This window comes from Pavona decussata, unplaced genomic scaffold (genome assembly GCF_977016875.1).
Source record: "Pavona decussata unplaced genomic scaffold, jaPavDecu1.1 SCAFFOLD_42, whole genome shotgun sequence".
Lineage (NCBI taxonomy): Eukaryota > Metazoa > Cnidaria > Anthozoa > Scleractinia > Agariciidae > Pavona > Pavona decussata.
Window position 1 is genome coordinate 904,594 of NW_028145464.1, and position 16,617 is coordinate 921,210.

General features: G+C 37.1%; 1 protein-coding gene across 1 annotated transcript; it reads right to left on the minus strand.

Annotated features, from left to right (window-relative positions):
• Positions 1-11,272: 11,272 nt before the first annotated feature.
• On the minus strand, positions 11,273-16,380 carry LOC146482865 (uncharacterized). Its single transcript, XM_085106677.1, has 2 exons — positions 16,083-16,380; positions 11,273-12,497 (listed from the first exon to the last, which is right to left on the minus strand). Exons 1-2 carry the CDS (start codon positions 16,309-16,311, stop codon positions 11,659-11,661), a joined length of 1,068 nt encoding a protein of 355 aa, XP_084962803.1. The 5' UTR covers positions 16,312-16,380; the 3' UTR covers positions 11,273-11,658.
• Positions 16,381-16,617: the final 237 nt, after the last annotated feature.

Genomic DNA, 16,617 nt, shown 5'->3' on the forward strand with positions numbered 1-16,617 from the left:
CAAATGCTTGGTTTTACCAATAATTCGTCTTATGTAAATCTCACGTGATAGTACTCTCAATTTGTTCAGCACGTAGCTGGCCGCAGCCCCATTTGACAAAACTAACTAAACTGTTCAGAGTCCAACGTCAAACCCAGATGAACTAAACCCAGCAGAAACAGTGCAAGTCAATCCACCCAAGAGTGGGAACATATCTTCAAGGACAGAAATTATATGGCAATAATTTCCATTCCCTGAAGAAAGACAGGCAACACCAAACTGATATCCGATAACTTTTTGGAAAAGTCACCTAAAGGTCACCTAAACAAGACACCTCTTCACGATGACATCAAAACATCATGGGGTCAGCTAGTACCTTATTCGTACTAATTTTCGCGAGGCTTTAATTTCGCGATTTTCGCGATTTGTAAAAAATCGCGAAATTAAAGACTCGCTAAAATTAGGATACGCGAAAATTAAACACGCGAAATTTAATACACTTCCATAATTACTTTAATCAATGATTAACTACGTTTATAGCTACATGGTAATTGTCATCAGTCTATTTATCTTCTACTTCAGCACTTTCTTCATTCGAATCACTCATTTCTTCTTCTTGTACATGTAGCTCTTTCCTTGAATCTTTCGTGCAGTCATCGAACTGTGTGGCATAGGTGTTTAAAACCATATTTTTACAATTGACTTTTATTTTAAAGTACAATATTGCAGTAGCATTTGATTGATTTGTAGTATTTGCTTGATTTGTCTGTGATTATTAACGCTATCTCTATTACGTAATTGCAAATCATGATTGTAAATCAATCGTTATTAAGTGATCATTCAATAAAAAACGGTTTTCTAAGTCTGTCTTTTGTCAATTTTCGCGAAATTAAATGCCCTAAATTTATCATTTTTTGCAAAATCGCGAAAATTAATGCTCGCGAAATATTCGTGTTCCAAATTCGCGAAATTAAGTGCCCGCGAAAATTAGTACGAATAAGGTAAAAGGTTTTAAAATACTCAGTGGGATAGTACATGGGTTGATTATTAAAGTAAAATAAAGTAAACAAAAATGGGAATGAGTTGTCTTCAGTGAAATATGCTTACTAAATAGAACTTTCTTAACTGACAACTAGAATTTTTTTATTTACTTTTTATTTTTTCTCTTAGATATCATATTGACCAAGTCCTTTTTTGCGTTTTTATGAAGTGATTTTGAAGCTTTTGAAAACTTTAAATGGGACAACACCAGAAAATTTAAGGTCATGTTTTGTTTTTTGCGATCATGTGAATTCTTATCATTTAAGGAATACAGAAAACACATGACTCTTCGACAACCCTGCACTCATACGGCGGAGCTCAGTTGTGAACCAGTTTACCCTTAGAATTACGTCAAGCGACTTCCTTGAATGATTTTAAGACGCAATTGAGTCTCCACAGTTTTACGTAACATTCTAAACACAGTCTGCAAGAAAAGCAGCATTTACTGGCCTTACCTTCAAGTTAAGATTTATTTTCAGTATTTCAGCATTTTGGGATAACCATGTCCTCATGGAAAACTGGGAATCCTAAATTATCTTAAAGATAATATAATGGATTTATAATGGATGAAAGGAAGCAAACAATATAATTATTGCATGAATACGCAAAATATGGATTTTCGCAAGGGCAGAAAGATCTTACGGCTTCCTGAGAACCTCAAAGTAAATTTTTATCTTAAAATATATTTCGCTGATAACTCTTCCGTCATCTTCTTGTGGTAATTATAGGTAACAAATATGAATTTCAAACGCAGAAATTTAAATTACTTAAAATTTTGTGATTCGAACTTTTCGTATCCCAGGCTGTGTTCGAAACTCTGACTGCGAGATCGTGAATTTTGCAAGTATTGCAGCTGTTAGTTCTAGAGAATACAGATCATTCAAAGCCTAATTCGCTAGTTATAAACTATCACATTTTAAATTTATAATCTGATGAATTGTAATTATAAGCTCTAATTTTTTTTGTGATAAATCTGAGGACACGACTGAGTTCATCGAGTTTACTCGTAGCCCCGAGTCAAGCTCGGGTCACGAGCCAAGTTCGAGTCAGGATCCACCTTTTCTTTTTCTCTCTTTTTTCTTTTGTTTCGTTTCTGTCTTGCTATCTTTAAGGTTACCCGGTACCTTCAGAAGTGTCTTCAGAGGTGTCTCGCGTCCAAGCGATGTAGTGCGTCCGGTTTAAACTGTAGATACCTGAACCCTTATATCAAATTAAAGCATATAGAGCTGGCTATCCAACTAAACCAAGAATTTTGAAATAAAATGAATTGCCGAATTTTTAGCGCTGTTTCCTTGAATACATTTTTTTCACTTGGAGGAACCACTTCAAAGAGCTAAAACGCAACAGGAATTTGTTCGTTTGCCTTCAAATTTGGACAGTAGCTAGTTTAACATATAAACAACAAAAACGTGTCTGCGAATTTTTTCTTTCGAAATGTTTTTTCTCCGAAAGCGATTTTTGTACGATTACTCCACATTTTTTCCATCCTATTTCGAAAATGCTCTATAAATTTTCACTGCGATTGAATATGGCAAAACGCAGACACGTTTTTTTAGCGCTTTGGGTCTGGAAACTGAGAAGCAAATTAAATTAGCAAAAAACAAAATTCACTTTGACTTGTAGCTTTAAAAAGGTGATTCGGACGCTCGCAATTAGAGGTCGTGAAAAATTCGACAATTTATTTTATTTCAAAGTTCTTGGTATGGTTTGATAGTCAGCTGTAGAAGCTTTAATTTTATATAGGGGTTTAGGTATCTACAGTTTAAACTGGACGCGCTACATCGCTTCAACGCGAGACACCTCTGAAGGTCCCGGGTAACCTTATACGTGATTCTTGCTTTCATAATGATGTGCCAACTGCTGTCTGAAGCATTTTAAAAACATGAACGAGATATTCTCCTTGTCAACGCGATCGCAAGAGTTCACTATTGGTAGTAAATTAACGCCATTCCTTATTCATTCTCGCCATGTGTAATTTTCCTGAAAGGGTTTGTCCAATGTTGTTGGTGACAACAGCTTCAGTCACTATGCCTTGTGAATCTCACGTTGACGTATAAGGGGGAAAACATGGGCGTCAACATTTTGCCCTCGAGTTTCTATTCTATATCATCTTGTGGGTCCTGTGGACGCAACAAGATGGCGTGGCGGGTAATACTTTTTCCCTCTCAGTCCGTTTTCTCAGACGCGGAAATGGAATCTTTATATCGGGCAAATAGAGGTCTTAATCTTCTTATAAAATTTATGGACAATAAGGGATGGCGTATATCTTTCCATAGCAGCAGCGATTTACAGCGGCAATGGCTCTAGCGATCGATAACTAAAAATTTTGCAAACCTAAAAGCTAATTCTTCCGTTTTCCACAAGCACGTCATTACACAAAAGAGAATAACAACCAGAAGACACACACACACACAAAAAAAAAAAAAAAAGGGAGGGAGAAAAATTAAAGTTGGATCCTGACTCGAACTTTACTCGGGCTCGAACTTGCCTCGTGCTACGAGTAAACTCCTAAGTTTGTCTACCTCGGGCACATTGCAATAGGCGTTTTAGCCCAAGCTTAGAGGAATAAATTGCAAAAGTGGCTCGTGCTCACTGGCTCTTCTACATATCAGTGTAGAATTCCATCCATCGTCTATGAAAATATGTTAAAACATTTGGCCGCAACCCAGTTTCTGTTCCACAAGCGAGAGGTGAAAGTTGTGACATTCGACTAAAACGGCCATATTTCTATCGAACATGTTATACAACGATTGTTAGCAACAAACCGAGAAATGAGATAGCTAGTGCTTTAAAAGTTCTTCACGAAGCAGGATTAAACAATTGTTATCAATTTGATGGTAATAAAAACGCTGGAAGAGTTTCAATAAAGCTCATCTTTTTTAATTTCTTTTCGTACTTTATGGTTTTCTTAGTTGTCCTGCTCATTTAAGAGATAAATTTCGGGGCATTTACGCATGACATTTTCAGATAGTTGAATGCAACTGTAGTAGTTCAATAAAGCCATATTATTACTTCGGTGAAGCCATATTAATTCACCAGAGCACAATCTTTTACTAAGCGGCGCACTTTCCTTGAGGTTAATGTCTCTTTAACTAACGACGGTAACATCTGTACTGACCTCTACACCGAACCTACGGACAAACACCAATCAAGATTTACTCTATTCATCTTGCCAACCCCTGTATATTAAAAATCCATTCCTTTCAGTTCAGCACTCCGTTTTTCTACCGACCAAAAGGTTAATACGGCGGGCTACTTAGCGTACTACATACCTCCTTAAACGAGGTACACTATGCCGTAACTTCGCCACTAAACAAATACAACGCACTGCTGTCGACATCCCCCGAAGACTCACTTTACAAACCAAAGACGCCAACCTTTTATAACGACTTTTAATCCATGACTCCCTAGCATCTCTAGCATCATTCATAAAAAAAAAAAACATTTACTGCTCTCTTCTTACCGTTGTGAAAACGTTTTTCAATTAACATTTGCTTGTTGTAGCCATGTTAATACTCCCCCCCCCCCCCCCCCCCAATCTCCGTGATTCATAAGTTATACAGCTAAACTTCCTTCTTTATTCCCTTCCTCTCTCTTCCTGTTCTTTCCGGTATGGTAAAAATTGTGCTACTTGCCCGTACATTTCTGATGGAATTATTAACTATACTTTCTTTAATTTTCTACCGGTGAAATGCGTGCCATTGAATCAAGCCTGACCTGTGGCACTAAAAGCGTCAACTGCATGATTCAATGTAACCGCCGTGATTTAAATTTACAATACATAGGAGAAACTCTGTCGTGCCAAAGATAAATCTAAAACCAAAGCTAACCCTACTACAGTCGCAGAACGCTTCCTCTCCTCCCCTAGCCACACTGCTAGTTAAGGGTGGTAGACTTGACTTTAAAACGTCCATTTTGAATGTACATTTCCCAAAATTGAGAAAACTGGCTAAAGAAAAAATGTATTAGGCCAAGAGCACTTAAGTTGAGCTTTCCAAAAAAATAATGTCTAAGGTGATAATTTTTACACCTAAGGTGACAAATGCCATTTGAATCGCAGGCTGCAATTAATCTCCATCGAAAAATATTTTCCAACAAAAAAATCATACCATTTGAAAGGCCAAGGAAAGTTTTCTAATTTACTTGGAAGAGCAATTGATACCGCTGATCTCAACATCAGCGACGAAACACTAGTTTGTTTTTCTCTTTCTTTTCAGATTTTCTTTTGTTTCATTATTTCAATATTTTTAAATCTTTCATTTTGCACTGCCTACCAAGTTCGTTATACGTATTTCCCATATAACGCAAATATTATTACATAAACAACCCTTCTTATGTAAACTCTCATTGTGCCTGAAAAAGGCTGGTTTGGTCAGCCAAAATATAGCACACAACCATTTAAAACCATTCTACGTCTTTTCGGACTTTGTTTTTACATATTTTGAATTAATTTCTATGCTTACGTTTGTTAGATCACCAGTTTGATCCAACGTATACCAGCAGGATTATCGATCACGGTTGCTTGCTTGCAATTGAGACTCCCGCTGAACTGAGTCGCCGTAAAATAAATGAAAACAGCTATTTTGTTTTTGTATCACTGATAAATATTTTCGAGACTGAAAAATTCCCAAGTTACCGTGATTGTTTGGGGTTCTACGGTCAGTTTGAACAGCTGGAAAGTCGAATCGCCGTGTCTGCAGTTGCAAGAACGCTTTCATCTTGGCCGTTTCAACCATGTCGTGCTCCCTGTTCAACGTTTCGACAAGTTTTTCCATGACCCTAACCACGATATGCTGCATTTCCGCATTCCTTGCCGCTATAGAAAATGCAGTGGTCCTTTTATTGATAAGAAAACTTCACTCGCTACGAACAACTGCAAGATACTTCATGACTTCGCTAGCTACAGCCGAACCTTTATCGGGTGTAACAGGCAACGCCTACTTTTCTTCATGGTTAATTTTGAATCATCTCAGGCACGGAAGAAGTGATGTTCTATGGAAAACCGAGACTGTTGTTTGGATGTTTACCACCGTATCTGTAACATTTAATTTAGTTAATGTCGCGTTGGATAGATACATAGCGATAACTTTGCCACTACAGTATCACAGGAGAATGAAGTCAACAAGATGTGTTATGTTAATAGCTTTCACGTGGTTTCGGCTTTTTCCTATTCATTACCAGTGTATTTTGTCCCGGAGAAACGCTTGCCATATGTCTGGATTTGTGGAACTGTTTTTGCTGTACTAATCCCTTTTTGTATAATAGCATTTTGCTATTTTAAAATCTACAGATCGACGAAAGGTACCGTTCGTGTTAGCCAGAATATCACGGATGCCCAACAGATTGCAGAGAATAAGTGACAAAGGAAAAGAGCTTACAGATTTGCGATAATAACAGGTCTTTTTATTGTCCTATTCACACCGAGTTTTATTTTTTCCTGTACTCATGTATTTAACACAGTGCCGTTTAGCGGCGAGTGGATGGACGATCGCGAACAAATGTGTGCTCGTGCTGGTAGAAGAGCCACATGGATCTGCATCGCAGTTGTTTCTTATTTCAGCGCTGTTTTTGATCCCTGGATTTACGTCATTAGAATGCCTGATTTCAGATCCGCTTTAAAAGTATTGCTCCACTCTGTGGGCCGAGTTCTGAGCAAATGCAAAATATAAATAATAGTAATGAAAAAATGTAAATACGTTGTTTTTATAGCTGAAGTGCAGCTGGACTACAGGCGTCGCAAACAAATATTGGAAACAAATATAACTATGTATAAGATTGACGTTGAAGAAAATTTACTTCATCTCTCTGTGTTAGTTTTTCTGATTAATTAAATATAACTATTGTTTTTTTTTTTCATCTTCCGAAAAATATTTGCATTAGAGTAAAAATAGTACGTCCAAAGATAATTCCTTTGACATCCACCACGAGAAGTAATGCCCACATCTTTAGGAAAGCACCAAAATTGAGCGAAAAGTAATCAAGTCCACTAAAACAACACTAATACGAGCTAAAAATATAAACTTGTTGTAAATATGTAGTTTTTCCAATTCTCAAAAGAAAAAACATCTGTTAAAAAAAAGGTTACCATGGGAACATCAAAGTCAATGAACACCGGAACCGACCACATCAAATTGTTCCCAGATAAATTTCTGAAAAAAAAAAAAGTTAATCAAGATAGATTACCCAATGTTAAAAACGTTAGTAAGTTCAAAGTCGCTGCGGGCAGAATCTGCCTTCCTAGAATTCCCCTGCTTCCAATCTAGAAACCGGTTTCGTTTTATTAAAGTAAATGAAGTGAACAGGTCACGAGCGGGTTTTGGAGTGGGCGGTAAAGCGAACCGTTAGCGCGAGACAACTAGGCGGGGTCCGGGAGCTGCTCCACTGGAAAAACTTTTAAGCTCTAAAATGGCTAGAAATTAAATGCATCAAAAACTGATGTCAATTTTCAATTGTATCAACTAAAATATGTTTACTTTTCTCCCTTACATTTGATCAACACAACAGGCTGATGAGGCAGAAATTTTCGACTTGTTTTCTTGTGAAAGCTAGCAACTTGTGACGACGAAGTTTCGTTGTTCATGTTTCCGTAAATCGTATGTGCTTCTTTGTTGGTTATGACAGCGGGATTGAATGATAGAGGATTACCGTAGCTGTTCATAAATAGATGAAAGCCTTTGTGGAAAAACTCCCTCTATCACCCCTCATCTTATTCAGAGATGAAACTTTATCTTCGTGAAACACACCGATTCAAGAACGAATGAAAATAGAAACAAGAGCTGAAATTCCATTATTTCACAGTTGAAATCTAGTCGTCACTAACTACAAACTGTCTGAAATTGTCAGTTTTATCAGAGAAAACCTTAATATACTTAATAATATGTAATGTAAGTTGTTTCTGTAAGTGATGGATATAGTTAAGTAAAAATAAAATAAAATATTTTTTTAACCAACCAAAAAGTAAGGGGGCTAAAGCTCCCCCCCTCCCCCTTACTTATTTTTTGACAGATCTGTATTAACGGTCATCTCTATTAACCGGTCGCGGTCACCCTTCACTAAGTCCCAACAAGCTGTTGTTATTGCCTTGACTTGTTTTAAACGGCCACTTTGTAAAAGGACAACCACTCAAATATGGTAACATGCCAAGCAATTGAATTTCTAATGACTGAACGATCTTGGCGCTAATATTTTATTAGTCCGTTTCGCTACAATGTTCTCCTTTGTCAAACCATTTTATAGCTAAACTTTCCTAACCAATTAGGTGATTTTGTGAGCGCTTCGTTAAATAAAATAATAATATTGTATTGTATTGTAATGTTGAATAACATTGATTGCAGAAAACTTGTAAATATCGCAAAACTAAAATGATATGTGGCATTCCAACCTCTGAAAAGTATTTATTATGCGCTTGTATTATCCTTTTCTAACCTACGGTTGTGTATTGTGGGGTGATAATTAAATTATTTCAAAGCTCCATCATCACAATTTACAAAACAAACTTGTTAGAATCATCAACAACGCACCACTTTGTGATCATATTACATATACTCCCTATTATGTATAACATGGCCTTATTAAACTTTAAACAAGATGCCTGCTATACTGGCATTACGCGAGATGCCGTGGGCTGATTCATTTATTCCAACTGTGTGCTTCGCAGATTTATAAAACCATCCTTGCTAATGGAATAGTTTGAGTCACGAAGATCGCGTTACGTTGTTTCCCTTGTGTTACGCTACTCAGGGTTTCAAGGGAAATTGCGGGAATTCCATTGCGATAACGTAAGCTTCTCAATGACCCCTTTTCTGTCTGCAATTGTAGTCTAAGACGGTCAAAGAAAGCACGATTCCTTCGCCAGGAACTCTCCAATTTCCACCGTTTTAGATGTCGAGTGCTTCTTAGAAGTTATTCTTTCGATTTACCGCTTCAAAATGGTGAAATTTCCGTTTGAAAACGGCACACTTGAGTCCAGAACATGTTAACAATATGGCGCCACAATTTAATCCAGCTTTAATGGATAAATCAAATGATGCGTTGACGTCACACAGGTAGGGGTGAGTGGGTCCCCTCCCTCGCGATAGAAGCGACAAGAATAGATTTTGATTGGCCTGCTGTCGTTGAAGACAATCAGAACAATACATCCCGAGTAGGAGAGGGGAGAGTTTAATGAATAAATTAATGTACCGATTTGTAGCTACGAGGAAGAAAAAAAAACAAGATGCCTGCTATACTGGCATTACGCGTGATGCTGGGGCTGATTCATTTATTCCAACTGTATGCTTTGCCGATTGATAAAACTATCCTTGCTAATGGAATAGTTTGAGTCACGACGATCGCGTTACGTTGTTTACCTTGTGTTACGCGACTCAGACTTTCACCGGAAATGTGTGGAATTCCATTACGATAACGTAAGCTTCTCAATGACCTCTTTTCAGTCTCGCGTCGTGGTCTAAGACTGTCAAACAAAGCACGATTCCTTCGCCATGAACTCACCAATTTCCACCGTTTTAAATGTCGAGTGCTTCTTAGAAGTTATTCTTTCGATTTGCCGCTTCAAAATGGTGAAATTTCCGTTTGAAAACGGCACACTTGAGTCCAGAACATGTTATAAACAATATGGCGCGACAATTTAATGCACTTTTAATTAAGAAATCAAATGATGCGTTGACGTCACACAGGTAAGGGTGAGTGGGTCCCCTCCCTCGCGATATAAGCGACAAGAATGGATTTTGATTGGCCTGCTGTCGTTGAAGACAATCAGAACAATACATCCCGAGTAGGAGAGGGGAGAGTTTAATGAACAAGATGCCTGTTATACTGGCATAACGCGTGATGCTGGGGCTGATTCATTTATTCCAACTATATGCTTCGCCGATTTATAAAACTATCCTTGCTAATGGAATAGTTTGAGTCACGACGATCGCGTTACGTTGCTTCCCTTGTGTTACGCGACTCAGACTATCAGCGGAAATTCGTGAAATTCCATTACGATAACGTAAGCTTCTCAATGACCTCTTTTCAGTCTCGCGTGTTTGATCTAAGACTGTCAAACAAAGCACGATTCCTTCGCTAAGAACTCACCAATTTCCACCGTTTTACGTGTCGGGTGCTTCTTAGAAGTTATTCTTTCGATTTACGGCTTCAAAATGGTGAAATTTCCGTTTGAAAACGGCACACTTGAGTCCAGAACATGTTAACAATATGGCGCGACAATTTAATCCGTCTTTGATAAATATATCAAATGATGCATTGACGTCACACAGGTAGGGGTGAGTGGGTCCCCTCCCTCGCGATATAAGCCACAAGAATGGATTTTGATTGGCCTGCTGTTGTTGAAGACAATCAGAACAATACATCCCGAGTAGGAGAGGGGAGAGTTTAATGAATAAATTAATGTACCGATTTGTAGCTACGACGAAGAAAAAAAAAAAGAAATCGACCCGTTTTTAGACACGGTATGCCCCCTCAGGGCATCCCGCGTAATAAATTAATGTACCGATTTGTAGCTACGAAAAAAAGAAATCAACCCGTTTTTAGACACGGTATGCCCCCTCAGGGCATCCCGCGTAATTAATGTACCGATTTGTAGCTACGAGGAAGAAAAAAAAACGAAATCGACCCGTTTTTAGACACGGTATGCCCCTTCAGGGCATCCCGCGTAAAAAGAAATCGACCCGTTTTTAGACACGGTATGCCCCCTCAGGGCATCCCGCGTAATTAAACACCTGTTAACTATTTTATGGTCACTTGGGAGATAAAAACGTAAAAGCCATATAATTTCAACCTATCCCTTGTATCTGAGCAACATAATTACACCCCTCAAAGTACATCCTCACAGCATCTAAATTCTTTCTTTCTGAATAAATTTAAGAACATTTTGTCCAACCATTATTGGATGCTTCTACTGGAATGATATTCCTATATCAAATTAGCCAACTAGAAATTTGTTTAAAAGAGCATTAAGTTACCTGAGTATTATTTTGCTCAGTTTTAATCACTACCACACCAACCTTAAAAGTAACACCTATATTACAGCATCAATTACGTTTAGTGATTTTTTGCTAATTAGGTGCGTACCATACGACGTCACTAAGCTTATCAGAATGCAAGCTTCGTTGATCAGTCAGTCATAAGCTCATTTCATACAGCAAGCATATCAACCTGACCCTCCCTCCCATGGGAGTCTATTGATTCAGCTACGACGTCATTCGCTACTCATGATCAGTGTACAGCAGTCAAACCTGACTCAATAAACTTGTTGCCCAAACCTCTTGTTGCGTGGCTATTGAGTGCACATGATTGTACATGCAATTCTCATTACCTCTCCTGTATTATGATTGTTTTCCTTTTCTATCTTAGGAAAAAAAAAATGAAACCTAATTCAAAACGGCCATCTTGCCATTCGCATTTCTTTATTATTGTAAGTTATAAATAGTCGTAATTTTAACATAAAGTAGAGAAAAAATAAAAATACAAAAAACAAAAACATACAAAAGTTTTGTTCGTAGGATTAAGGGCCGAATTTAAAGTCACATTCTTCTTACCTAATTATCAAGGATCGATAAATAGGGATCTTTAAGTGAAAAATACACCTTGTTACACGTACATTACCCTGTAATTTTTATAATAATGTGCCATGTACTAATACGAGTGGAACCACTCTACCACCGTAATGAACACGCTCACAGTCAAAAGCATAAATGAAAGTAAAATCTGGCATCCTTTACAAGCTCTTGGTTGTTCAGCATCATCTCTTATTGGTACATGTGTATTATCTTTCTTTCTTGGTCCAGGATTCTGTTCAGTGTGTGTGAAGCTATCCTCACTGTATAATGTTGACTTCCAGTTGTCGCTGCATTTTTCTATCTTGCTTCGTAACAGCCAGGTGCTTTCAATGATCTCCGTTTGGTTCTCACCACAGATATGGCACTGTCCTACCCAGCCGGTCACAGATGCACCGTTCTTCCACACTACAAAGAAAGCAAAAGTACTGCTAGGGCCTCCGAGCTGTCCAATCCCTAGCACATCAGAATGGCTCTTTCCTGCTGCTCCTGTTTGTCTCTCGACGGCCGTACGGTATTCTCCTTCAATAACACTATCATCCCTCTGCTTCAGAATCATCTCAGATCCTAAGTGGTTGTACCAATTACCATTCAAGTTGCATGGTTTGTTTTTGCCATCAGGATCCCAATTCTTAATCTTTGTAATAACAGTTGGTGGAATTTCTGAAGCAGTCTCATTTGGCTTTCGAGGTCCATCCCGTTGTTCAAATCTGGTGAAAGTGTCTCGTCCAATCATAGTTGATTTCCACTTGTCTACGCATGTATCAACCTTTGATCGCAGCAACCAAGAGGTAAGGAGTTTTTCGTGACCATCATCACACACAAGACACTGACCAGTCCACACAGTTGTTGAGCTGCCATTCCGCCACACAACTGAGAATGCAAAGGATGCTCCTGGATAGTCATAAGGTGCAGAACCTGTTGATGTTGGAAAAAAAAAAAAACCCTGACATTAACCCTATTAGTACTAACATCAACATGCATAACAAGGGTGCCTTTGATTGACCCTATTCCGGAATAGGAAATATATATACTGTTATGACAAGAAATCCCTCATAAGCTAGAGGTTTTTGGAGTTACTAGTCTGCAAAATCAATCTAAAATTATGATGTGACAGGGAAAGTTTGCAGAAATATCTTCTTAAATTTACTTTAAATTCTGCTTATTCTTATATTTCCAGAATGACAGTCAATCCAATGCAACTTAAAGTTAATATTGATCTCCTCACTGTCCTCTATAAATGGTTAGATAAAAAAAAAAAATAAATAAATAAATAAATAAATAAATAAATGGTAAGATACTACACTGTACTTGGAAGAATTTGACTAAACATCAAGAAATCTTTGGTGATCATTTTTTTCTTTTATATAATATTTTGCGGCTCGTATTGTTAGCAACTCAAGGAAATACGACCATATTTCCCCTATCCTTAAAGATTTAAAGTGGCTACCTGTAAGACAGAAGTTGTATTATTGCCACGCTATAATGGCCTTCAAATGTATGTCAGGGTGCGCACCAGCCTCTTTATATTCTAAATATATTCAAAAAGCTATGATCACCAAGCGTGCAACGAGGAACTCCCAGATGCTAAATATTCCTTTGTATAAAAACAGCCACAGGGCAAAGAACTTTCTACTTCAGGACAGGACAAACTCTGGAACTCACTGGATTCTTCTCTTAAGTTGAAACCGACACTACGAGATTTCAAACATTGCCTGAAGAGAAGCCTTGTCTCAAACTTTTTGGTGACTTAATTGTTCCACTTTTGTTGTCTATTTTATTTCATTAATTAACTAATTTATTTATTAATAGTTAATCGGTTTGATTGAGTCATTTTACTTTCTAGTTAATTAGTTAATTAATTCATTTGTATATACACTGTAGTATAAATTACCTCTTTATTCTGAAAAGCCCATTTGGGACGAATAAATTATATATGTATGTATGTATTGTATGTATATTCTTGTGACTTTTGTGATTGGGCAAAGTAATTGTGTTAAGTAGTAAGGCATCAGTTTGGAACTTGATGTCTGTCATGTCATTCAATATTAAAACACTTCACCCATTGACTCCACCCAAGTGAAACACTGGGATTGATCCATACATTGTACAACTCAATAATGGGGCAAAAGTGTCAATCATTGAGGCATGACAACCTCAGATACATGTAGGGGTGAAAAGGACAAAATAATAATAATAATAATAATAATAATAATAATAATAATAATAGTAATAATAATAATAATAATAATAATAATAATAATAATAAATAAATAAATAAATAATTATAAATAATCTCATATATGTTCCCTGAGAAGGCATGTATACATATACCATGGAAGCTTAAGTTCTCTTGACTACATGTAGTAAGCCCCAAGAAAAGGACTAGTTTAGAACAAAACTCAAACAGCCAAGTTCTTCAAAATGTTTCACCACACAACTAACTAAAACATAGCACTGATGGTTTCTAATGTATTAGAAATACCATGTCATCTTTTACCTTAAAGACCAATATTTTAAGTTTCCATTATACAGCACCTGACCTATATTTTGACCAATGGCAAATGAATTTCAAATTCTTTCTTTTGCATTTTCTCACTTTTTGAATTGGGGGAGGGGGGTTCAACAGAGATGGTGGAGGGAGGGGGGGGGGGCTTATTAAAAGTCATCGACCTTCAAACAGGAGGCTTATTAAAGTGGTCACATGGTGTGACGTGATTCATTACAACCTTACAAAATGAAGGTAATACCAACTAACGAGATAAATTACTAGGGCATGTAGCATCAGTCAAGTAGCTTCAAATCGAGTATTAGACACTGGTTTTGGAGGGCTCCAAAGGGCATGGCATGACTGTCTACAAAACGGGGCACATTAAGATATGTGAACTCTCATGATGAAGTAGAATTCAAAATGCCGAGTCAGTTTCTTCTTTCAAAGTTTCAATTGATACCTACAATTTTAAAATTTTATAGATGCTGGGTTCTTACAAATTATTGCATGCTTGTTTATATTTTATACTTTTTAAATTATTGCTTGTATCTTTAAATTTATGTCTTCTATTTTTAAACTTATTATACTTTTAGTTCAGGAATTTGAACACTAAATTTCCAAAAATTAAGGTTGCCCGGAGAAGGGGGGGGGGGGGGGGATGTTAAAGATTCAATTTGACTCAGGTACAATAACACTTGCTAGGATCTTCTTTTCTCGCATGTTCATAAACCATGCAAAAATACTTTTCAATTAGTTAAGGCACAGTCCTTGAGTTAAACAGCAAACAAACAAGAAAAAGGCCAGCAAATGATGATGTTTGAAAAGAGCTGTTAAAATGTCACGCTACTCTAATAATAAGCTGCTTTGCCAAAATTTTGTCAGTGTGTTAGAGAGGTTTTCAATTGAGTGTCGTAAAACCAAAACCAAAGTATTTACTTTGGCTTATCACAACCGGTGCAAACAGCCAGTGAACCAATCAGGATTCAAAGCAAATACATGCATCCGGTGCCAAGCAAAGGAAAACATGCGCGAGTGAGGTATGATTGGTTTTTGTTTAACATCTTATTGCTTCAACAAGTGGCGTGAATTTTATCAACCAATCACAGAGTGTAGTAATGCAAAACCAAAGCAAAAATGTGATTACTTTTGACACTCAATGGAGAACTGCTCTATAATTATGTTTGTCACGCTTGGTCAAATTTTGTACACTGTATACCATAGTTAATTGAAGGCAATTGTTATGAAACCTGACAAACTTCTTTGTTGTATGTTTTTGTTTGCTTTTTTGGCCTTGACCCTGCACAAACAACAATACAATTTGGAATGTGTTGGAGCAACTGACCAATCGAAACATTTTTGTTAAGATATTCAACTGTGGTGTGAACGATAAAACAAAGGATTGTGCAGTGTCGCGGCCCTTCCAACATAAATTACAGCACCATTGTTTTCATGGCAAGGTTTCATAACCAGTCCTCCAAGTAACTGTGTGTACACCAACATCAATCAACTTTACTTCATTAACAAACTTTAATTAAATGTTACGCTTGGTAAAGTTCAATGAATAGAACTGTCAAAGCTTGAATGAAATAAAACGAACTTTGATTCCACTATGCTGACTCGTGTGATCGTCACGAAGCTCATGCGTGCGCGACACCAGATCAGACCCACCTGCTCGTGTCCAATCCTAACAACACGTGATATTAAGATTCAATGAGCTTATAAAAAGCTTAATACTATCATAAGATACAGGTAGTCGCCAGATCTCTGTTATAGAATTAACACTTATCTTCAATGTTTTCGTAAGCCTTTAAAAAAAAAAAAAACAAATATGAAAATCATAATAAAATAAGCTTACTCGTTTTAGAACAATGAGTATGAACTTAATTACGTAAGCTCAGTCTATATCAGTTGCATTGCTTGTAAAAACATAGTTTTCATTCAAACAACGTAAGTTAATGAGTTGATATTTTATATTTAATTTTTTAAGACAACATAGTTTTTTCCATATTTACCTAGTATAATGGAATGTGTTTCACCAGCCGAGCCATTAAATCTTTCTTCAGCGGTCCTATATTCGCCCACCAAAGTGCTGTCATCTGAATGCTTCAAGTAAATTTCGGATCCCAGTTGATTATACCATTTCCCATCTAAAGTCTCGCAGTTCTTACCAGCTGCGATCAAAACACAAGTAAGAACTAAGAAGACAAGAGAAAGCGGACGAACTGTCGAAATCACCGCCATCGATCCTTGCACAATGATTCCCCAATTCCACGTGGAAACTTGTCCCCGAGTTGTGCGCCGGTGAACTTTATTGAAATGTGTTCGTTACCAGACTAACTCGAATTTTTCTCGCCGGGAACGCCTGATGGAATCTGATGGAATCGCATATCCCTGTAACTTGCTCAAAAATAAAATCATTTCATTATTATTAGGAAATAGGAATAACATTAAAAGAATTTTGAAACCTTTGGCTTTCAAATATAAAGCAACAAGAAAATAAAAAATATCTAATAGAACGAATAACCCGAATATAATTTTAATGAGAAT

Coding starts and splice junctions, on each gene's coding strand:
- LOC146482865 (XM_085106677.1), bottom strand. CDS start 16,311: ATGGCGGTGATTTCGACAGTTCGTCCGCTTTCTCTTGTCTTCTTAGTT. Junction 12,498..16,082: donor AACACATTCCATTATACTAG/GTAAATATGGAA, acceptor CAACATCAACAG/GTTCTGCACCTTATGACTAT.